Source organism: Plectrocnemia conspersa, unplaced genomic scaffold (genome assembly GCF_051122295.1).
Source record: "Plectrocnemia conspersa isolate PC_06_02 unplaced genomic scaffold, ASM5112229v1 ptg000008l, whole genome shotgun sequence".
NCBI lineage: Eukaryota > Metazoa > Arthropoda > Insecta > Trichoptera > Polycentropodidae > Plectrocnemia > Plectrocnemia conspersa.
Window position 1 is genome coordinate 7,167,345 of NW_028277172.1, and position 24,099 is coordinate 7,191,443.

Sequence of the window (24,099 nt, forward strand, 5' to 3'; positions counted from 1 at the left end):
GAGATAGAAAATATGCTATCACCCTTTCCTAATCTTGGACCTCGAGCCAATGCGATAATTTGGGGTCGGAAACAGACTATTTTGTTGTCTTATTTATTTTGCGTTTTAATCATAATTTAGACAGTTTGAGATTTAGCAATGTTGTACTTAGGCACTGATTTTTTCGAAGTTTGCACTTTATATTTGTATAAACGTCGACTGTTATAAGAATTTATTTAAATACATATGCTAGGCATTACAGCTTGACACCAATGCACTCTGCATAGAAAAAAATAACAGTTACAGAAAAATTAGATTAAATTATATACAACAATAGACCATAATGCATCAACCAACTGTGAGTACATGGATGAAAATAAATCAATACACGTGGTCAAAAAATCAGATAGCTGTGCTTTTGGAGAGTTTTTCTTTACTCCTGTTCTTTCTTATTATAATTAAGTGGTTAACAAAAACGAAGTTCTTCCAGAATCCTTAAAGATATGTTTCGCTTAATAGGAATTTTGTGTGAAATAAAAATGAATCACCTATTTTAGACATTTTCTATTAAAAGTGAGTTGGTTGCTTTATTTGTCAACTAGACCAGAGAAGCATGCTTGAAGGTATTGCGCACTAAATATTTCTACAAAGTACACAATGCCCTCAAGATGCTGATGGAATCTGTAGTCTGTTTGAAATATTCTCAACACCTTCAGTGCGATGAAGCACATTGATATAAATTTTATATTCAAATTTAAGCTGTGTTCTTATCTCTAGAATAGGTCATAGATTGACATGTTTTGATGCTAAATGGTTATCTATTAACCGATTTTTCAGATGACCACGCAAATAAATTGTCAACCTAAAATCGAAATTTATTATAATCTTCAGTGAAATATATTTTAAACATTACTTTAAATACAAATAACTTTAAACAAAATAAAAATAAATAGACTGAGATAAATTCCTGAAGTGGCAATGTTTCCCACATTGAAAATATATTTTAACAATTGGACCACTTTTTCATACAGTAATTAAACCACGCAGTGGAGGGATTAAATCGGCAGGTATAAAAACAGTCGAAAAGTTTTTAGCTAAATTAAACATACATACCTTAGTGCATGTAAAATACTAAGATAAAGCTTAAAAATATTCGTCACAAACTCATTTAAAAAGGATTACATATTCATGATTGTCATTTTAAATGACCGTTCATAAACTGCTCTAGTCAACAAACAGTACATATTCTGTTTAAAAAAATACCTAACGGCGACCCTTTAGTAATCGGCCGTCCCACCGAAAGAGGCGGAAAATCAAATCTCATACGAAGGAGACCATAGGTATAAATACGGGAATGTAGGTAAGGGGCGTCATTTTAGCTTTTTAAGATAATTTTTTTAGATAAATCGACTAGTCAGTGGTCGTTTTTTTAATATTTCGATTTCATTATAATGTATTTTATTAAATGACATGCTTTTTTCTGGCCAAATTCCAGGCGGTCTCTGTTTAGAATCCACATTAAAAACAATAGAATCGTAATGTCGCCGTCGCAGTGGAAACGCTCGGTTATCTAGCGTTCATATTAAGACTTTTTACGACTTATAATAAGTGAGAATCGAACGAAGCATCTCTAAACCAAATTTTGACCAATCTAAGAGCGCAAAAAAGTCGCCGTTGCAGTAGGAATTCTCGATAACAAGTGTTTCCACTGCATCGGCGCCGACACGGTATTAATGCTTTTGACGTAAATTTTTTACTTCTGAGAAGGGATAATTGTTTTTGCGCCCTCCTATTGACCAAAATTCGGTTTAAATATACTTTGATCAGCCCTCTTATATCAGTCCACAGTAATATCGGTAAGGATAGCCATCAATGCCCCCCCCCTCAATGTCGTCCTGACGCGAACAACCTACGATCACTTCCTCAGAGATTTCTGCTAACACTTCTACTGACATTTTCACTTTAACATCCACCATCCACACTAAGTTCGTAAGAACTTCAACTAAAGAAGACCGTCCTAACTTCAGACCATTGAAAATCGCAGAAGGCATCGCTTCTCTATTTGCATCCCCTGGTTCAACTCGATGACAGGAATCTAGAGTTAAACTCAATTTGAGAGGCTTAGCCTACGGATACATCCACGAAACACATAACTAACATATACAAACTGTACGTGACGATCTCAATTGTTGTATTCGAAAGGTGCGTTTGCAGATGGCTTTAATTAGTCCTTATCTCCGATCGTCACGTGCGCTTGTATAACGTCGGCGTGACGAATAAATTTGTTCTGGAAGACACAATTACTTAGGCTTTTAATGAGTAAGTATGGCAAATGTATTAATCTCACTCTCACAGCTGGTTCTTCCGACATATTATCATATCTTTCTTACTTGAAAATATTAACGAAATCGTTCTACTAATTGTGATTTCTAAATATGTCACTATATTTAAAAGGTTTTGTCACTATCTTTAAAAGGCGTGAGGTTTTGAGGTAGAACAATAATGTCTGATAAATTATAGTATCAATATTTATAGTTGGGTGTTAATGGGTCAAGTTGAGATATAAATATGTTTGGATAGAGCTCAAATTGACAGTTATAATTTGGCTAGCGGCGCCATGACGTCGCCAGAGAAACTTCTTCCTGTTTTCTTGTGTTTTTTGAGGTTATTATGATATTAAATATTGCAAAAAACTATAATTTTATTTAACTATGATTATGACTGAATATATCTATATATGTAATACAAAATCAAATGAATATAACAAGTGAACTATATTTTTACATACTTTAGTTTATGCTCAGCAAAGACTGTCGATTTCAACACAACAATAAGAATCTTTCCGGATAATTTCTTCTTCGGCGTTTCTACTTCTGCTTATCAAATAGAAGGCGCTTGGAACAAAGATGGTGAGTGCTATGAAGACATAATATATTAAATATTATTATAAATAGTTCAAATCGTTATATATATATAACAATCTAAATTCATATCAGTGAATTCTAAATGTGTCATTGCACTGGCTGTGTTATTTTTAAATAAAATTTACGACTAACATAAATATGACCCAGAAAAAAATATTTTTCTTCTATTAATACTAACGTTGAAATAAATACGATGCTTTCTTGTCAGATATTGTATATAAAAAATATTGTTTGACTTGTGTATTTGACGAGTAAAAATAATAAAATCCTTGGCATGAATGGTGCATTTTTGTAATCAAGACTGATAATAGGTACGTTCAATGCTATCATAATGTGCTATTGATTTGCACGTCTTGGAAAGGATCCAAGATTATTTTTTGATTTGTTAAAGTGCGTGTAGGAATTTCTATTAAAGACTTGTGTACGTGCAAACTATCAAAACAATAATGTAACATTGTGTTAGTAACACTAGTTTTGGTTAAATATAATAATATGTTCTATGATTTAATAACATTGACTTAAAACAGTTTCTGATTTTACCTGAAACACTTATTAAAATGCACTCTAGAACTATGAAATTAGAACTTATGAATTATATTCTTCATATATGCATATCTTTAATATTGATTATTTAATGGATACTAGTTTAAATTAACCGTATACATGAAAAATATCATCCATTCATAATACATAGAAAAAATATTATTGTAGTATTTTAACACTTTCCCGACGTTCGGTTTAAATTGAGAAACTTGGACTAAACTTTTTTTGTATTGGGATGTTGGGATTTCGTTGTCATGAATATTTGCTATTAAGAGCAGTAATCTTCTTAACTACTTTGACACAGTCGACCATTTTTCTATCATCACGATAGATTAGTGGTGATTAATACCCGAAAGACGGGGTTGAATCCGATATGAGCCTTTATGTTTTTTAATTTCTATCGTATCTACTAAATGGAAATTAGTGATTATTATATAATTAAAATTCCAATCGTTTTCATAGATTTTCCTAATCTCATAGATAAATATTATAATGATTAATTAGAAGCTAGGTTGTATTATATTAAGTATAAAAATATCTAATATTGAACTACTTTAGCGAATAGAGAATAGCATAAATGTATCAAATAAAAAAGGCGAATAGCATTAATTTGACTTTTTGTAAGAAGGCTTTCAATTTATCTCTATATACTTTTTGCTTTCAAAGTTACGAAAACAGTCACTTTTCAAAATATTTTAAAGCAGAAAGTTACTAAATTTAATAAAATATCTTTATTAAAAATGACCTAATTTAAAATAAGATTATTCGTTAGATAAAGAAAAATTGATTTATTAAGCAATTTGTTTTTGGACTATCAGTTACATATATATTTAATGATTTTTTAATTAGCTTTTGCTCCGCGCGTAAATAAGTGTTAAAAACTAGTTTTAAATAAATTGTCAGATAAAATGAATAAAAATTCAGTGTAAATACAAATAGAACTACTATAAATATTACACCAAATTATTATATACTATTTATGTATATATCGACATCTATGAACAAAAATAAAATAATAAATAATCTTAGAGAAGTTTTAAACCATTTTAATTATTTTTAATTTCACTAGTGACTAGCTTCAAACGTTTCACACTGATCTAAATGCTTATTATAATTATATTTATTAACAAAAAGAGTGACTAAATTAATAATAATACATTTCTACGCAGTTTTTAACGTTTTAGACATTTTTTAAATTTAATTTGCTTTAATGTGACTTAAATTTAATATTAAATAAATCGTCTTTAAATAATATTAATAATAACAATTAAATTTATAAAACATAGCAGTACTTTAAAATTATGATTTCCTAACCAAATTTATTAACATTTTAATATAAAAAATCAAAATTGTTTTTAAAGGTTTATAAATATTTACTACGTAGATACCTTTTTATCTACGTATTATTATCACTCTTAAACGTATGAATGTATATTTAAGATCGCTAAGAGCAGTAGATATAGATTATGCTTATAGTTATACCAGGAGAGAAGAATTCATCTCTCAATTTCTGCTTTGTATTTATTTGTGGTTATATTTATAAGACAAACTTTGTATTATAATTGAAAGACAATTTAAATGAGCAATATATAAAATAATTGTTCCATAAAACGAATTGTCTGTGCATTTTTATTAGACCGATTAACTGCGAGCGAGCACCGGTCAGAACAGTGAACACGTATCCTATTCTGAATAAAAAATCCGAAGATTTGCCTTAAATGCACAAACAATTCGTTTTATGGAACATATCATGCACATATCTATTAAAACAATTCCCTGTTAAATATCATTCTTATTATTGCAGGCAAAAGTAAGAATATTTGGGATCACTTAACTCACAAAACACCTGAGGTTATCAGCGATCACTCCAACGCAGATGTAGCATGCAACTCATACGAGCTCTACGAGCGTGACATCGAGATGCTTAAAGAACTAGGCGTAGACTACTACAGATTCTCAATATCGTGGTCCAGACTGTTACCAAGTGGTTCTGCAGACAATGTCAATCCAAAAGGTGTAGAGTATTACAATAAACTGATCGATAAACTGCTAGATAATAAGATATTACCTTTTGTAACAATATACCACTGGGATCTGCCTCAGAGGCTGCAGGATTTGGGCGGCTGGGTGAATCCTCTAATGGCTGAATATTACCAAGATTACGCCGATGTAGTCTTTAGGTTGTTCGGAGATAGAGTGAGTCAATGGATAACATTCAACGAGCCAAGGAAGTTTTGCTTGGAAGGATACGGCGCAACGGCAGCGGCTCCTGCTTTGAACGCCAGTGGAATTGGAGAGTACATGTGCGGACACACCGTTTTGCAGGCACATGCTAGGGCGTATCATCTGTACAACCAAAAGTACAGAGAGCAGCAGAAAGGTATTTTAATTTGATTTCTTGCTATTTATAATCTATAGACCAGAATTTTCCAAGCCTTCCAAATTATTTTTAAATTATTTTTATGTGCTCGACTGATATCTTTGAGCAAAATATTGGGGGTAGTACGTATAAACTCAAAAACAAACAGCTTGAAATGTATTATATTATAAAAAAAAATATTTTTATTTAGGGGTTTTCAATATTTTATCAAAAATAGGCAATATATTTTATTATTTAAACTATGAAACGTTTCAAAATAAGTAAAAACGACTTTTAATTAATTTTTTACAATTATTTATGATCTATTGTAAAACATGCTATTTATTTAAAAAAACTATAGTTCAGTTTTGTACTTTTGAAATTACAAATATGAATTCTAAAATTTGAAAAAGTTATATATATTAAAAAATGCGTAGATTATCATTTTACATTATAATTATAAAATTATGTATTACATGTATTGCTATAATCATGTATTGTATATTGTTTATATAATATAAGATTTTACCACTCCATACATTGAATTACCTTTCTTAACATATTTTGCTACAAAGATTAATTTAGCTGATTTATATATTAAATTATACGACCTTTTTAAATATATTTTTTTATGTGTATTTTAAAAACTTTGAATATTAAATCTTCTATACTAAAAAAATAAAAACAGTTTTAAACTACAAGTAGCTCTTGTTCACAAAAAAAATATGTAATGATTTTAATACAAAAATTTACTCTAAATCGATTCAGAAATCACAGTCAGTAGTGTGCAAATTCTTTCGTCAATATTCATAAGTAATATTTAGGTCACAATTCATGACACGTGTATATAATATATATAATAATCACTCTTTTATATGTTTTAAACAATTTTATAAAAAAAAAAAATATTGCTATAATTTGTATAAAAAATATTAATCACATGATACCAGCAGAACTACTTGTTATATTAAAAAAACTTATTATCCTAAATATTATAAAGCCTACAACTATTCTCAAATATGCACTTATCATTGACATTGACGCATATACGATCTGAAACTGAAATTTTAAACTTATAACTATAGTATATTTTATTTAAATTTATTATATCTAAATTTTACAATCCTGGGCATTGAGTTGATGAATTTCAGCGATAAATTAGTCTCTCCGTTACTTATCCTTTCTTCCATCTCCTTCCTCATATCGTCCAGCTGCTTGCGCTGCATCAAGGTTTGATCTTGATATACTCTGATCCCGCTCGGAAGACAGCTCCTCTTAAACATCACTTTCTTCGCTATCATCTGATCGACGAATTCCACTTTGATCGGCCTGACTGGATCTCTGTTTTTCGTATCCAGTCTATAAACGGTTATATCCTTATTTTCGAGAAAAATGTTGATCCCCGTCAAAAGTTGCCGCACCACATCGTAGTCCTCTTTGAGTCTGCCCTCTTTAGATGGAGCATCGCTCTCTGGCACGTTCACAAACAATACGTTTCTAGATCTTATCTGTCGCTCCTCAACTTCAGCTATAGCTTTGCATAAATCCGCTATGTTCGAAGACTTGGACTTCAAAATGTTATCGTAGGCATTCAGTTCGCTCTCGATTATACGAACCTTCATCTCCAAGTTTTCGACCATATTGGAGAGCTCCACAGTGTTTGGCATCACCAGCATCCATTGCTGTTTGCTGAACTTGTTACTTTGGTCCAGGAACAGTTTGTCTACGTTGTTGACCAAAGTTTTGATTTTTAGAAAGCTTTCGTTGATGTCAAAGGCTTTGGCGGCTTTGCTCTGCATCTTGACACCTTCACAAGACACGGATGGTCAATTTTTTAACACAACTGTGATTCTACTTTGAGAATAAAATATGTTATCAAGCTGCAGCAAAGGTCAAATGTATAATTTCTCTGATAAGTTGTCGTCGTGATTGACACGCAAGAAATTCTTAACAATATATTAATTGGCATGAATATTAATTATAAAATTTACACACAGACCATTGACCTTCAAACTACGGTCCATGTAGGTCATCCAAATACCCGTCGAAATTCATTACCCGGCTCTCCAGTATTTTCCCATAAACTGCCCAGGTACCCGGTTTGGTTCCGGGTAATTTGTAACCACTATTATATACTGACACAGAGATATAATTTATATAATATACGTATATTACAAATTAAAATATTTGATTTTTATATTTTGCTTAAATAGTATTTAATCACTTATTAAACTAACTAAAAAAATTTCGACTCGTTGGCCGTTAACCTCTCTTCTTGGTCTTAATAATCCTACTCAAAACGTGGTCTTAACAACTAATTGAGTAACTGATATTTTAATACATTTGGACGTTTATATGTAGTGTTAGTATAGTTAATATTAAAAAATCAATTAATGTATTAGGAATGTATAATACATATAATTCAATTAAACTTGTAACCCAATTTAACCGTTACTATAATTATTCTAAGCATAAAATGAATGCAAAGTGCTTAAGGAGTTCTCGCATTTGTGATTATATATGTCTTAATATGAGCGTTCAAAGATGCAATGACTCAGTATGCGTGCCCAAGCGCTCACAAATTCCACCCACAAATGCATTTTAAGATATTACTTTTATAAGTCTATTCCATAAGTAAAATTTATCGTAATTTATTGTAAATTTGCTGAGAATTCAATACATACATTATTTTCATTTTAATTTTCTTTATTATATTTTACGATATTGTGCTTAATATAACAATATTCATTTTTAATCATATGATCTAACGACATTTTATTAAAAAAAATTGTATATCACCCTATATAAAAATTGTAATTATATTATAACTATATATAATAAAACATTCACCTTATAATCAACACATTCAATGTTAAATAAATACATACGTTTTATCAATATGTTTTAATATTAGTTATGAAAAAAATATTTATTATTTATTTTATTTTTAAATGCTAATGATTAAACGTTAGTGCAGACTTAAATGCATTTTTTACGACTTTAAATATCAAAATCTTATAACTGTTGTATATGCATGTTTGAAACCAGTTCTTTAAAAATATCAATGGGTACATTTTTATGGTATATTATTATTATTTAAAGTAGAAAAGTGTATTTTTATCTGAGCACTGCTTCCTTCAAAAAACGTTGGTAAGCACATTCTTAAATGATTTTTTTTATGGTTTACTTTTATATTTTTAGGAAGCGTTGGAATATCCCTGGACTCTTATTGGATTGAACCAGAATCGAACTCACAGGCTGACGAAGAAGCTGCTGAGCGTTTAACACAATTTTATGTGAGTAACATTTTTTTAAATTACAACAATTGCTTCCGAGTCATATTAAATTCGGATGACTGCTGGACTGGACCGAAGCGATTTAATTTCTCGTGTTTCTAAGGATTGTCTTGGTAGATTAGGCGTAGCTCCGCTTGGTGAGAGTTTGACTGTACTCTCGTTATTCCAACTTGGAAACTAAGTGTTTTGTGATCAGTATATTTGATAAATGGGAGAAAGTCCAATGTTCATATATTCCCTCATTCAGACAAAATTTTTTCACCAGTTTTTTTTACATAATATAAGAACTTACTATATGTAGGAATAGTACCTATTTAATAAGTCAGGCCTAGTCCACATCGTGACGATTTTTTTGTCCATCCATGCAAATACTATATTATTGTTCGTTCATTTATATGTTACAACTTTCCCCTTGCATATTTTCTTATTGATTGTGTTAGACCTAATTGTACTTGTTAAAAATAATTTTTGAAAAAATAAATTGGCCATAATACAGTAATCAGATTCGAGTTTTCTCTTTCAAATCAGACAGCTGTCAATAATCATGCGCGTTGAAAGTGTCAAATGCAGAGCTGTTATTTCAACTTTTTCTAGGAGGGGGTAAAAGTTGGTTAGTCAGTGGTCGTTTTTTTTAATATTTTGATTTTATTCCTATTCATAGCATTTTATTAAATGAATGCCAAATTCCTGTTTAGAATCACGTTAAAATCGATAAAATCGTGCCAGTCGTGAAAATTTCATTTCAAACTAATCTTACAAACGCGGTTATTTTTACAGTTCACAATAGATTTCGTTTTATTTAGCTTAACCAAAGATATTTATTTAAATATATTTTTTTCCTAATCTAGTTGGGTTGGTTCGCTCAGCCGATTTTCTCAAAATCGGGAGACTACCCTTCGGTGATGATAGATCGAATTAAGAAGCAGAGCAAAAGACAAGGATTCTCACGGAGCCGTCTACCCAAATTCACAAAAGAGGAAGTGGAGGCCATTAAAGGAAGCGCTGATTTCTTGGGCTTAAATCACTACACTTCGCGAATGGGTAGACAGTCAAATCGTCCTGAACCAGATGAACCATCGTTTATGGATGATGCTGATTGTGAGACTTACGTAGACGAGAGTTGGCCAGGACCATCAAAGATAAAAGTGAGTCAGATATTTATCTTGAAAATAATTTGTGTTTGTACCACTCAACACATATTCAATGATATTATATGTAAATTTCAGACAGTGCCGTGGGGATTCCGCAAGTTACTCAATTGGATCAAATTCCAGTACGATAATCCTGAGGTTATCGTTACAGAAAACGGTTATCCTTCTAAGCGAGGACTGAACGACATGGACAGAGTGTTTTATATCAATCAGTATTTAAACGGTCTGTTGGACGCCATTGAAGATGATTGTAGAGTCTCCGCTTATACTGTGTGGAGTTTAATGGATAACTTTGAATGGATGGACGGTTACACGTGAGTTTTGTCTCTTATTTTTATATGCATGCATATATACCAGCACAATAGATGGCTAGTTTGAGCAATGACTTATAATTGAGATTCTGATCAATCAGCATTAGTTAGCTGTTTTGTCGGCGCTGTAGCAGTGACACTGCGACGGCGACGGCATGATTTTATTGCTTTTGACGTGGACTTTTGACTTATAAGAAGTCGTAATAATGTTATAATAATTTTTAATATAAACGTTTAATAACCAAACGTTTTCACTGCGATAATGACGGCACGATTTGAATGCTTTTGGCGTGAATTCTAAACAGAGACTCCCTTAAATTTGCTCAGAAAAATGCATGAAATGAAAATTTTTGACTTGCAAACTTTTCCCCCTTCCTCCTGAAATCCACCAAGCTTTACACAAAATTTGTATCCGATAGTGTTCACTTACACATCCTGCCGGCGACTAACAGCTTCTGCCGGCAGGAAAAAAATTCAAGCATGCGCATACGTGCACCATGTCTTTCTAATTAAATTTGTTTACGCACAAAAAAATATGGTCTGATATCTTTTGATCAAACTACATATAGTATATATATAATGAAAGCAAAGGTTTATTAATCGCTCGTTTATTAATTAATTAAAAGGTTTATTAATTTTAAACTCTCTTTTAATTTCAGATTACGCTTTGGACTTTACGAAGTTGATATATCTGATCGAAAAAAGAGGAGGACGCCCAGAGAGTCAGCGAAGTATTACACCAACGTAATCAAGACTAAATCCATCAAGGCTTACGACGCCTGCGTCGATTGTTTCGATGGAAAATCGAACAGTATTAACTATCATACTATAGTTGTATAATTTATGTTTGTGATTATATATCATATATCTATAATATATATTAAAAACATAATTATTTATTAATTAAATTTAATTAAATGTTTTTAAACAATTTATAATAATAATATTTATATATGAAACATACAATTTTTTGAAATAATAATTAATACGTTAAAAATAGTTTTAAAAACATATTTTACAATATTGTTTTAGACAAAGAACATAGGCGAATCGTTTATAATATTATCCTTTATATGGATCTTCTCTTGAAAATCTTCTAATCTTGTAAGGTCAATATTCACTCTGCAAACAAAGAAATTATTAATTAAATATAAATATAGAGACAAGGAGATGTGTTGGGTCCATCTATATTATCTAGTAGTAGGTTAATCGCTACTAATATGACTATGTCTTTTTGTAAGCATTTATAAGTACTTACCCTGTAATCAAGACCGAAGCTCTATAAGCAGCCCAGTGAGCGTAATAGGTTGGCGCTGGATATGAAACTGTTCGAGTGCAACGAGCATATAAGTGACACAAGTAATATGTTAGGTGCTCCAGTTCATCTTCGTTCATATTGGAATCGTCCCAAATTACATGGTAACGGGTAGGTCTCGCCGTGCCTTGGATCGATTGATGTGAAAGCTATAAAAAATAGCGTATACATATACATAAATATAGTTATTTTATTTTATTATACTAAACTTCACTCAAGCTGGTTTTGTGTATATATATATATATATATATATATATATATATATATATATATATATATATATATATATATATATATATATATATATATATATATATATATATATATATATATATGTGTATGTGTATGTTTATGTGTATGTGTATGTGTATGTGTATGTGTATGTATGTATGTATGTATGTATGTATGTATGTATGTATGTATGTATGTATGTATGTGTATATATATATATATATATATATATATATATATATATATATATATATATATATATATATATATATATATATATATATATATATATATATATATATATATATATATATATATATATATATATATATATATATATATACATTTGTATATATACATATGCAAATCAACAACTTTCGCTCGATACACTATCCTGATAACATCATCAAGAATACAAATTCGCTGAATTCGTAAGAACTCAAACCACCGACTGACATAGACAAAGAATATCAATAAAGCAGCCGCTTCCCTCTTTGCGTAACTCTGGTCCAGTTCGACTTCCGGAATCCAGAGTTTAACCCGCTTGGGACGCGACTGGGTTCATTGACTTTACATGTACAAAAATTATATTGTGCAACAATTTGAGTTATCGACTAAATACTTTGTCATATTACATTAGAAAAAATACCCTATAAAATGTATTATGTATCTTAATGCTAAATTTCTCTTGCTTGTTCTTATATTAAACTAATTGATGCACGATAGTCAATAACTCACCAAATAAAAGTCTTGCTCAGATGGATGCGTTATTACAGTATCGACGCATGTGCCTGCTGGAGCATTTCCGTTCTTATCAGCAAGGTTGGTCGGAAAAAATCTAAGGATCAAAATAAGTTATAAATAACCACGTGAGAAATAAATTATAATGCTGTAAAAACGAACGAACCGAGTATGATGTCTTTTTTGTACAATCACTATAGTGATCATGGGTTTATATTCGGATTCTAGAGAGGTACACGCTTCCCTGATCGACCTCAGCTCCTTATTCAAAACCTGTAATAAAAAGGTTATTTTTAAATAAAAGTATCATTTTTAACACTTTAAAAGTACTTACATAGTTGAACATTCCATCCGAGACACCGTCTCTGAACATTATAATTTGTCTCGGTTTGTAATTGGTTTTGCGTTCAAAATATTTTAGCTGCTCAATCATGATGTTTTTAAGATCAGCTATGATTTCTTCCTGAAATGTTCAATATAAAACGTTATTTTTTGCAGTTACATACTAATTTAGATTTAAATTTAGCTGGCTGTTAATTTTAGAAATAAATATAGTCAACGTTTTCGACATGGAGTATGGTTTTGAGTATTTTAAATCACGTAGTGCCTTGAGAACGCTCGTTACCGAGCGTTCCCACTGCGACGGCACCGACACGATTTAATTGCTTTTGATTTCTGAGAAGTGATAATTATTTCTGCACCCTCCTATTGATCAAAATTCGGTTTGAATAAGCTTTGACCAATACTCTCATATCATAATATATGTAATATCGATGTGCAGACCAACTATCGAGCAATATGCAAGATGTGACGTCTGACTTAGTTTGTATTTTTAATTTGACCTATTGATAGTTTCTAAGATATAATTAGCTAAGGGATTACGATTATCTGGATGTAACCACCTGAACAGAGTGTACTTGTGTAGTTTGTTAAGGCAGTTCCAACAAAATACTCAGATTAATGTCTGGGTCACGCTGAGCTACGTATAAAAAAATCGCAATACATCTAATTCTCCTATTGCACATATATTTTTGGACCAAATTAGTTTTCAATTAGCTGATAGTTGCAAATATTCATACAACTGATGTTGTTGATCTTTGTTTCTCACGGTTGGTGCATCAATTTTATGAAGAGTTCTTAAAACTGCTTGACTTTGTATTTTTTATTTACGCCGATGGATAGGTGTTACTCACAAATTAAATGTGACATATGTGGGCTTATAATTTTATACTTTGACGTGGGACTGTTTCACGCTATTTACTATTGTATCTTAGGAGCCAACAATTCTGTTTTCGTCCGCGTCGTTCCACGGTCACTAACCTCTTCGGTCTTTTGAGGCGGTAAATCCCTCGATTCTAAAATCACAGTCGACGTAGTCTATAACGACTTTCAAAGAGCATTCAAAAAGCAAACTTATTTTGTGAAGGGCCGGATCGTTAATATTTTAGGGTCGGAGGGTTAGAAAACCAAATTTAAATGATCTTCAAAAAATTTTAGGGCATTTGAAATAATACGTAATATTTCTAAGCTTTCAAAATTTAAGTTTAAAACATACATATAATAATTTATTCAATACGATTGTTCCACACAGTGATCTGCTGAATTAAAAAAAAAAAATTAGAAAAATGTCAAGTACCATATTATAAAATTTGAGGAGAAATGCAGACGGAAGACAATAATGAAAATTATCCTATTATTAATGAAAGTGATGATGAAATGAAGGTATTAAAAAGGTCTCGATGGAACGTTATATTAGATGACACTGACAGTAATTAAATGCATAATTACACGATTTTTATTTCTACCATTATTGTTTGTTTTTAATATAATTAATTGTTTTTTTTATTAATATCCTAAAATTAAACATTCTGCAGAAAAAGTTTGATAATTTATATTTACTTTTTAGCTTAGGCATTTTAAAAAATTAACTCAAAAAACTGTTGCGTTTGACTCCCCTGGCACTCAAAAAATCAAGGATATTCTTCGCGCGCAATAAGAACATAAGACACGTGCTCTTCTTTACAAACTAAATACAAGGTCATTTAATACATAAAAATGAGAAAAAAAGTTTGATTTGCTGATTTCGTTAAATTCACAAAATACAGTTAAAAGAACCTAACATCAAATTTTATATGGGTGCCTAGTCCCCTACAACGTAGTATTCCTATAACGAAGTCCTAATCTCTACGCTATATGACTGTATTATATATTGTATTCATTTCACATAATGCTTTCCCATCTCTTTGATAACAAAATGTTTCATACTTAAATCACGACATTTAAAGTGGAGCAGTTTTTTTCTGATTTTGACAGTGACATAAATAAAATAAATATCAATCTCACCTTTGGTGGTTGGAGTCGTAGAGATATCTTGTATTTATAAGCTTGTGGACCATGCGAGCAGGCTACGGCGGCAATACTTGGAACGTTTTCCTGCAGTCGTTAAAAATCAGTCGATTGTAAAAGTTACAGATTTGATTTTTTACACAAACCTGCCGAGGTGACGGATGCGTGACGTCTGCACCGACTATCATACACGGCGTATTTAAGCAAAGCGGCCCGACCAAACAATGATTGATTCCGTTAAGTTTAGTATTTATTTTCTGCAATAGCATTTTAGCAGTGCTATTATTCATACGCTCGACGGTTTTCTTCTTGATGCATTGCGACACAATTCCTACGGAGAGTTCAGCGTCCTGCTTGACCTGAAAATTTAACATAAATTTAGCATCAACAGTTGTTAGTGGATTAATTTTTAATTAATCCATCTATACCTTTGCATATTCTTCTCCCTTAGAATTTACGATAACCATCGCCAGGTGGCATTCTTTAGCGACGGCTTCCTTCAGCAGACTGTTCAGATTTCGCAAATCACTATTGTGAATTTGCGGTTCACTTATCTCAACTCCGAGATCTTTACCGCCCATTTGGAGCTATAAAAATATAATTAAGTTAAATATCTCCAGTGTAATATTTTTGGCAGTTGATATAGATTACAAATAAATAAAAGTTGTCGCACGATATATTTAATTCGCTTACACATTTCACTATATCTTGTATTTTGGAATAATGCACTCGAGCTAGATCTATGATGCACCAATTTACTAACTTTGCGTTTGTATTGAACTTCCCGGGAAACCAAACTCCGTTCCTGCAAAAGAAAAATTACATTATATAAAAATTATTTGTTATTTTTTGACTCACAGTACCAAACGTACTTGACGGATATTTTTGCATCTTTATATTGCAACATTGGCGGTACCAACACCCTGGCATCGATCTTTTCTAAATTGTTCGATACTGACATACCGAACTCCTTCGAGACGGGGTCGTTTTGATATGCGGACTGAAAGAGAAAAAAATGCGTCAAATCGATGAAAACTCAGAAGATCAACGGTTAAAATCAAATTACCTGCTGATATATTTCTATGATCTTTTTCTTGCGGGTACCAGCAGGTGTCACAGCCTTCCTGATTAGGTTAGTGGTCTGATCACCGTCCATCTGGATACCGATTAACTAAAAAATCAACAATAAAAACGTAAGATATTTTTATTTTACTAGCTGAGTTTGTATAAATATCGAATCCTTAACTTTTTGGATTTTAATTTCTATTTTTGATTCGTTCTGATTTTAGTATTTGTTTTATTATTATTTTTTTGTATTTGCTTGTTAATATTAAATATTTCAACTATTTTATTGCTAATCTCAATATGATGAATTATAAATGAGATAAAAGGTATTTTTACATATTTTATTTATATTCACCGGTTAGTTAGTTCAGTTAATAATTTAAGGCTCGTATTTTTCAGATCAAAATTTCAATACGTTTGAGGTCAGAATTTAATTATAAATTAATTAATAAATAAATATTAATTAATGAATAAATACAAATAAGTTAGGGCCGGCCCTGTAAAAAATAACATAATTTTAAATTTTTTCAAAAAAATAAAATCGTTTTAAGCATATTATATTATAATATATTTAAATAATGTTATAATATTTATTATTTTTTTCATATTTCTATATTTTGTAGAATTTAAAAAAAAATATTAATAGTCATATGCATGTAATGCAAGGTATAAAATACCCGGAACCGAACTAGATACCCAATGAAAAATGACCTGAGAACCAGATAATTAATTTGGGTATTTAGATGCCCTACTTAAATCTACACCAATAAAAAGTAGTCCTTTTTATTTTAATTATGTAAAGTAATTTTACTTTTTTATACTAAGCTATCTATTTTTATATAAATAAAATGGTTTCTACCTGTCCGCCTTTAACGTCACACAACTCCATTGGGTAGTAGTTAGAATTTTTCTTAGTCTTCACAATCAAACAGGGTAAATTAGGATATTGTAATCTGAAAGCAACATATTTATTTATTTAGCTAAGTCTTTATACACTAAATAAATATAATTGAAACATACATATAAAATAGACAAACAGAATATAAAAAAATACTTAACCACTTAAACGCCAGCGACTCACTAGTGCTTCCTTTGATGATTAGCTTTTTTAAGCAAATTATTTTTTTAAAACAAGTTCACGAACTATTTAAAAAATATTTTTAATATTATTGTACTAGCTTCATTACTCAGGAAATCAAGTATTTTATATTTATTTAAAAAAAGAGAAACAGATGCATGAAGAGAATAACGGGTGACTCACTAAAAAGTCTTTGGCGTATAAAAGGTTAATATTATAATTGATTTCTTAATGCACAAAGGTGTTTCTTTATTCCATTGAGGAAACCCACATTTTTATTTTACATTTATATAGAATTACCAAATTACTTTGCTAACCTATAAATATGTCTACATATATAGTCATTAACCTGTATCTCCTCTCTGTAGCGAAATAGGTAGTGATGTTGATACTCTTTCCTTTAAATTCGAAAAAGTAATCATTGGCAGATTCGTTTGAAATGTCTGCAACCCTCAGCTCCCGCTTGGTGGTGTGGTCGTTTGGAACTTGAAAGATCACCTATCAATCACACCGTTTTTTATCAGTTTTATGATCTTAAAACATCAATCTTTATTTTTGACGACGTGTACCTTAATATTCCTCAAATACTTTCTCAAACTCGATTTGACACGTTCGTCGAGCCTACGCTTTAAGTCCAGACGGTTATCGAATTCTCTCGCGAGATTCATTACTGACTGATGTACACTGAAGCCTTTGTGAGCGACTGTAAAAAGAAAAAGTCGCATTAAACAATTTTAAAATAAAAAATGCGAGTAATTACGATTTTACCGTCAATATTGACGAACGGTTTCCAACCCATAGTGACGCTCTGGAAGTGGCCGTACCAAATCTCTAGACCACCACCTAGCAAGTATGTATCCCCTGCTGGAGGAGTGTAGAACGATTTACCAACCTATGAAAAAATATATGATAATTTACTATCAATCCTAATATTCATAACTAAGTGATATTTGTGTGCGTGGATTTCCTCCACGCACACAAATAGTTCCAGATTATAAGGCTCCTGAATATAATAGTTGATGCTACAGGGAAACTACTGAACTAAACTACTAATTTTTGGAAAGAACAGATAAGGAAGCAAACCTATAGCGGCTAATTGTCAAAAGATTATTTTACCATTTCGGGACTTCCTTGAGAATCAATCCTTTTTCGTTATTCGTGCCCAAGTAATAAAATGCCTGATAACTATCAACTTTTTTATCCAATTTGAAAAAAAAATTATATGCATATAGTATGTGGGTATGTAAAATTACTCCTGAAGAAGAAATATACTTTAATTTGCTAAATCCGTAGTTTAGATCGACCAAACTGAAGTTTTTGATTGACAACAGGGATGATCATGAACTGTGTTTTATTGTAATTGTAATTAAAATCCAAATGTGGTCCAGTGTTATGGTATTATTTTTTTGACAATATTTAGCCAACCCATTTCAGAACATCAAGAATCAGAGGTATCCAGTTTGAACTCACTGAACTCGAACTAAATGAAATTAGCGACCATCGACAGAGTCAACTCTTTAAGTCAATTCTGGTCTAGCTTAATTCCGGAATCCAGAGTACAACCCACTTTGGAGAAGATTGAATCACTCGGACGCAAAAACAAATAAGAGTTAATTACACGTATACTCAAATTATTGTGCATTTTTTAATTATATTTAGAAAATAGTAACCTCGTCTGGTATAAACAATAAACAACTTTAACACATAGACCAAGATAAATTATATAAATATTTACTGTAAGAAACTCACTTTAACGAATTTGTACATTTTTGAATGCCTCAAAATTATGTCCATGGCTTGAATGGCGTTTTGCGGAAAATCTTGCAATTTACCCGACTTTAATAACCTGCAATATTTAACAATACAATTAGCTTAGATGGTTATGTTTACAATAAGTGCAACTCATACTTGAATAATTGCCCCAATTTGATTGTAGCAGCGTACTGCAATTTTATCTCATAAGTCTTCGTTTCAGTTCTCCCCTGTTCTAGAAACTCAACCTGCAATTTGTTTGTATATACAGTAAGTAAGTCGAGCGATTCCTAAAAGGCACTAATTTTATTAATTTTACCCTTTTTGTATAAACCGTGTCGTTGAATAGAGGACCGGAAGAGTACAGAATTTTTTTCCCGTCAAACGCAGGATGCCTCTGTGGAAAGAAACTTTCGAGGAACTGCTTCATAATTAACGGGTATAGTTTGGGTGGCTTTTCTGGATCGAAGCAAACGTCGTATTGGATCTAAAAACAATATAATTTTAGTTGTTTATTCAATATTTAGATAACATACATATATTGTATGTTGCTATATATTGTCTAGTCTGATTGATAATTTTATCGCAAATCTACTGAATATTTATCACGAGAAATTATAAATACAAAGCAGCTGATAAAATGCAATTCAATACAAATGTTGAATTATCAAAGTGACTCATTTTATATTTGTTAAAAAATAATTTTATCATTAGATGATATATAATACTTACAACGTCATTTTGTTTACTTAGCAGCAGTTCGAAATGGTTGGTTTCGATCGATATCTTATTTCCTCTCTTAGTTTTACAGTTGACACGTTTCGGTATTTGGAGAATGCGCTCTTCTTTTCTCACTTCTACGAGGGCAGACTGCGCCTTTGGTGCTTGTAGTTGAGGAACCGGAGTAGGCTTTTGAGATTGTGAGACTGGCTGTGGATTTGTATTGGGTTGCTGTTGAGTTGTTGAAGGACTCGGTTGTTGTTGAGACATTTGTTGCTGATTTTGTTGTGTAGATTGATGCTGCTGTTGAGTAGAAGGGATTCGTGGCTGTTGATTCAGCAGCGCCTTGAACTTTTTTTCAGGTTGCGATTGCTGTGGCGTTTGCGTATATTGCGAAGAACTTGCTGGTTGGACCATTGGATTATGCTGAAGAATCGGTTGTTGTTGTTCTCCAGATCCTTCGGCTGTTGCCCGTTTTCTATTTTCTGAAATAGAAAAAATATAATTATACTTAATATTTATAACATGCGTTATATTTGAGAGCAATGCTTATATTTTAAATATAATACATGAGTCATTGTATATTTATATAATACAAAAACGCGATTAAGGAATTTTAAACATCGCCAATGTTAGCGATAGGGTGTCGAAGATGCTCGACTTCGTTATGCGGAGCGCCTGTCACTTAATATATTTTTTTGAAGTTTCCCGTTCTCTACGACACATTTAGTTCATAGTGTTCTCGAATATGACTCTATTTTCCACCAAATCAAAAATAAGCAAAGTAGTCATTATTGTTGGAAAGAATTTAAAGATTTTTTTTTAAATATTAGGTAATCATGAAATAAATGTCGCTTTTTTAACTTAAGTTTTGACAAATACTTTTTTGTTATATCAGTGTTGAATCACATCTGGACTCAATATTTTGATATTTAAATATAAATGCGCTCCAAAAATTACGATGCCAGATATTTTTACCAAGTAAACAATTTATACAAAATTGAATTTTTTATGAAGTTATTTTTAAAAAAATCGGCAACTATGTCCTGACTGCAAAAATTAAAGCAAATGCTATTCAAACTATTCAGCAACTGTGCATAGGCACCATAAAACAAGGACATCATTTAGGATAGGGAAGCAGGTCAGGGACTGGCCAAATTTTGCCCCCCCCCCCTCTTGAAAAATCTGACATGTTGTCCTGATTCTAAGTCAGATATTCTTGGATTATCCCTCAAAATAAAATAAGAAAAACAATCCCGAATCAATCCCGCAAATATTTTTTTAAAATATGTAATTTTAGTGAAATCATATCGAAATACATTTTAACCGGTAGATATATATTTTATCTGGCAAGTGCTAGTAAAATTATATGATTTGAAATTATCCATACATTTACATATTTATCATTATTTATTTACATGCAAAGAATTAATGTTACAGTGAATGTGTATCAGTAAAGTATATATTTCACTAGTGAAGTCAAAATTCATTTTCACCAGTAGATAAATATTTCTACTAGCGAAAATATAATTTTACTGATAGGTGCTAGTGAAATTATATGCCGCTTTAAAATATCTATGAAACTCACATTGACAGTTGCGAAACGTCCATTTGTTGTTCAAACCCAAACCTAACCCACACGTACCAACTCAACTTGCAAGTTCTAAGTCATAAAATAAACTAAGCTAAGACATCTCTCGGAGGAAAATAAGTGGAAGAAGAATTACGGACAGACGCCGCATCTCACATATTGCTTCATAATTTAACTGCACTTCGATATTACATCATGTTTAAGAATATGATAGCTATCCTTACCAATATAACTACAGACTTTTAATATGAGGGTATTGGTCAAAGCATATTCAAATCGAATTTTGGTCAATAGGAGGGCCCAAAAACAATTATTACTTCCCAGAAGTAAAAAATTCACGTCAAAAGCAATAAAACCGTGTCGGCGCTGACGCAGTGGGGCTTGGTAACGAGCGTTCCCACTGCAACGATGGTCAAAATTCGGAGTAGCCGCAAATTTATACCAATATTTTTAAAACCGTTTTTGAATTCGGGACTAAGAGCCTAAAAGTGCTGACAATAGGTAAACAAATCTTAAACATGTTTTTCTGCTATTTATAAATTAGCTAGATTTTTCTTGTCCGAAATTTAGTTTGTAAAAATAAGTTATGCCATGAACGCAGAAATAACAGTTTTGTTTTGATTAAATTCAATTCATCTCTTTGGAGTCGTAAATTTGTTTCATTAAATTTCTTTTACAATTCTGTCAAATAATTATTTGCAACGTCTGATGTCGCATCTAATTATAAAGTTTAAATAGCAAAAAAATGATAGTTTTCATTGGAAATGTTTGATAGTTGATCATAACGATATATAATAATATTTTTTTATTTATATATTGCAAAATTAACTTATAAATTACATTATTTAATGTATTTTACAGATAGTTGATTTTGATATGGAATTCGCATTAGCATTAGAATAGCGCAAAAATAAACATCGAGAGCAAATATTTACTATGACTTCATGAGTTTTATTTGTATTAGTTGACTAATTCGTCGCTTTCAATTAGATAAACATTTATTGAGACTAGTTTAATCAATGTATTCTTCTAATCCTTAACACATTATGTATATATTTCATTTTCATAGTTATTATATAACACAACTAGTTAATTTGCAGTCCGATTATTTATATTCAGTCAAATTACGAATTAATGAAAATTATTGTCGCGTAGCAAAATTTTATTAATAAATAATAAGTATTTAAAACTGTCGGCTAGTTTTAAAGATATTGTTATAAATTTGCGGCTACTCGATGAAAGTCAGTATTAATCGTATGGTTTGAAATTATTTGACGGAATGCTAACGAACAAAGGAGATTCGCCTATTTATGTAAGTATGCTAATTAGTAGTTACAGCATCACGAAAAGGGGTAATCGCGTCGTTTACAGTTTAAAAATAAGTATACTGAATCAAAACTCGATGATCTTACAAACAAATAATGATCCAATTGTCTATTTCTGTATCTGATCAACTGCAGGAATCGAGTCATTTGCATATTTTAAGTATCTTTATCAACCAATATAATTTTGACATAATATTTTCTATGTATAAAGCATGCTTTTGTATGTATATGTATATATTGCATCATTTTTTATATGACTAATATCTAACAATACTATTATAGTAATAAAAATAGAAAGAAATGGCGACTTTCAATTACAATATAATTTTGACATTTAAATATGTGATTACTAACCACATGAAACGCTATTATGTTTCCTGTATGATTAGTAACAGACAATATAAGCATAATTAATATTTTCTATGTATAAAGCATGCTTTTGTATGCAATGTACATATTGCATCATTTATATGATGCAATACTATTATAGTAATAAAAAAATAGAAAGAAATGGCGACTTTCAATTACAATATTATACATTTAAAAGAAAAATGGGAAGAATGAATTAATTTGTATGTTAGAAAAAGAAAATACAAAAAACACTTACTTCGTCCCATCTTGGCGTATCACAACGTAATGATGAAAAAATTTGCACGCACACTTATATATCTACTAGGAGCGGACGGTGAAATACTATCCCTCTCGATCGCTTGCATGCTAAGTGACGAGAGTGAATGAGAGATAAGGGCATGGTCTTATCTCTCACTCATTCTCGTCACTTAGCACGCGAGCGATCGAGAAGGTAAGTATCTCACCGCCCGCGCCTGATTTACAGGCATTAAGCAGGGTTGACAACAGATATATAATATAATCAGACAGCGTTCGGAAACTCACTCCCATTTCTTTGTACAAACTACATATTATTAGATGCGATTCAAATTTTAGGCATACATGAAGTTCACACTGTAATCTAAATTATAATATAATATATAAAAATATGTAAGACTAAATTATAATATAATATATAAATTATGATGGAAAAAATCATATTAATGTTTAGTATATATGTACATCTCAAAATAGTGGTTCAACAAATTACGAATATAAATACAAATTTAACTGTAATTATACAACACGGATGATGTAATATAATAAGCTCATCTTACAATATCTCTCGTGGATTATCCGAAGTAATTTTCTAAAATATGGCTGAAATTAATATAACTAAAATTAATCCATATTAATGAATGGATGAGATTAAACAAATTAACAATTAATGAAAAAAAAACAAATTATTTAATATTTAAAGATGATTTCAAAATTTCAATTATTGTAAATAATTCTCTAATTACAAAAAGTGATAATATAAAAT

General features: G+C 30.9%; 2 protein-coding genes across 2 annotated transcripts; one reads left to right on the forward strand and one right to left on the reverse strand.

Moving 5' to 3' along the window:
• The first annotated feature begins 2,586 nt into the window (after positions 1 to 2,586).
• On the forward strand, positions 2,587 to 11,522 carry LOC148232840 (myrosinase 1-like). The gene is made up of 7 exons (XM_088189890.1): positions 2,587 to 2,643; positions 2,773 to 2,888; positions 5,251 to 5,826; positions 9,007 to 9,101; positions 9,950 to 10,246; positions 10,328 to 10,566; positions 11,223 to 11,522. The coding sequence occupies exons 1-7, from the start codon at positions 2,597 to 2,599 to the stop codon at positions 11,401 to 11,403; spliced, it is 1,551 nt and encodes a 516-aa protein (XP_088046016.1). The 5' UTR covers positions 2,587 to 2,596; the 3' UTR covers positions 11,404 to 11,522.
• On the reverse strand, positions 11,456 to 23,591 carry LOC148232841 (protein argonaute-2-like). Its single transcript, XM_088189889.1, has 20 exons — positions 23,335 to 23,591; positions 19,824 to 20,296; positions 19,411 to 19,578; positions 19,248 to 19,339; positions 19,089 to 19,185; positions 18,108 to 18,231; positions 17,909 to 18,042; positions 17,689 to 17,837; positions 17,121 to 17,214; positions 16,263 to 16,367; positions 16,069 to 16,196; positions 15,890 to 16,001; positions 15,625 to 15,783; positions 15,343 to 15,555; positions 15,194 to 15,283; positions 13,185 to 13,313; positions 13,017 to 13,123; positions 12,848 to 12,947; positions 11,822 to 12,027; positions 11,456 to 11,685 (listed from the first exon to the last, which is right to left on the reverse strand). The coding sequence occupies exons 1-20, from the start codon at positions 23,342 to 23,344 to the stop codon at positions 11,592 to 11,594; spliced, it is 2,784 nt and encodes a 927-aa protein (XP_088046015.1). The 5' UTR covers positions 23,345 to 23,591; the 3' UTR covers positions 11,456 to 11,591.
• Positions 23,592 to 24,099: the final 508 nt, after the last annotated feature.

Coding starts and splice junctions, on each gene's coding strand:
- LOC148232841 (XM_088189889.1), bottom strand. Junction 18,232..19,088: donor AAATGTACAAATTCGTTAAA/GTGAGTTTCTTA, acceptor ATTTTTTCATAG/GTTGGTAAATCGTTCTACAC. Junction 13,124..13,184: donor CGGATGGAATGTTCAACTAT/GTAAGTACTTTT, acceptor TTTTTATTACAG/GTTTTGAATAAGGAGCTGAG.
- LOC148232840 (XM_088189890.1), top strand. CDS start 2,597: ATGACGTCGCCAGAGAAACTTCTTCCTGTTTTCTTGTGTTTTTTGAG. Junction 2,644..2,772: donor GTTTTCTTGTGTTTTTTGAG/GTTATTATGATA, acceptor TACATACTTTAG/TTTATGCTCAGCAAAGACTG. Junction 9,102..9,949: donor AGCGTTTAACACAATTTTAT/GTGAGTAACATT, acceptor TTCCTAATCTAG/TTGGGTTGGTTCGCTCAGCC.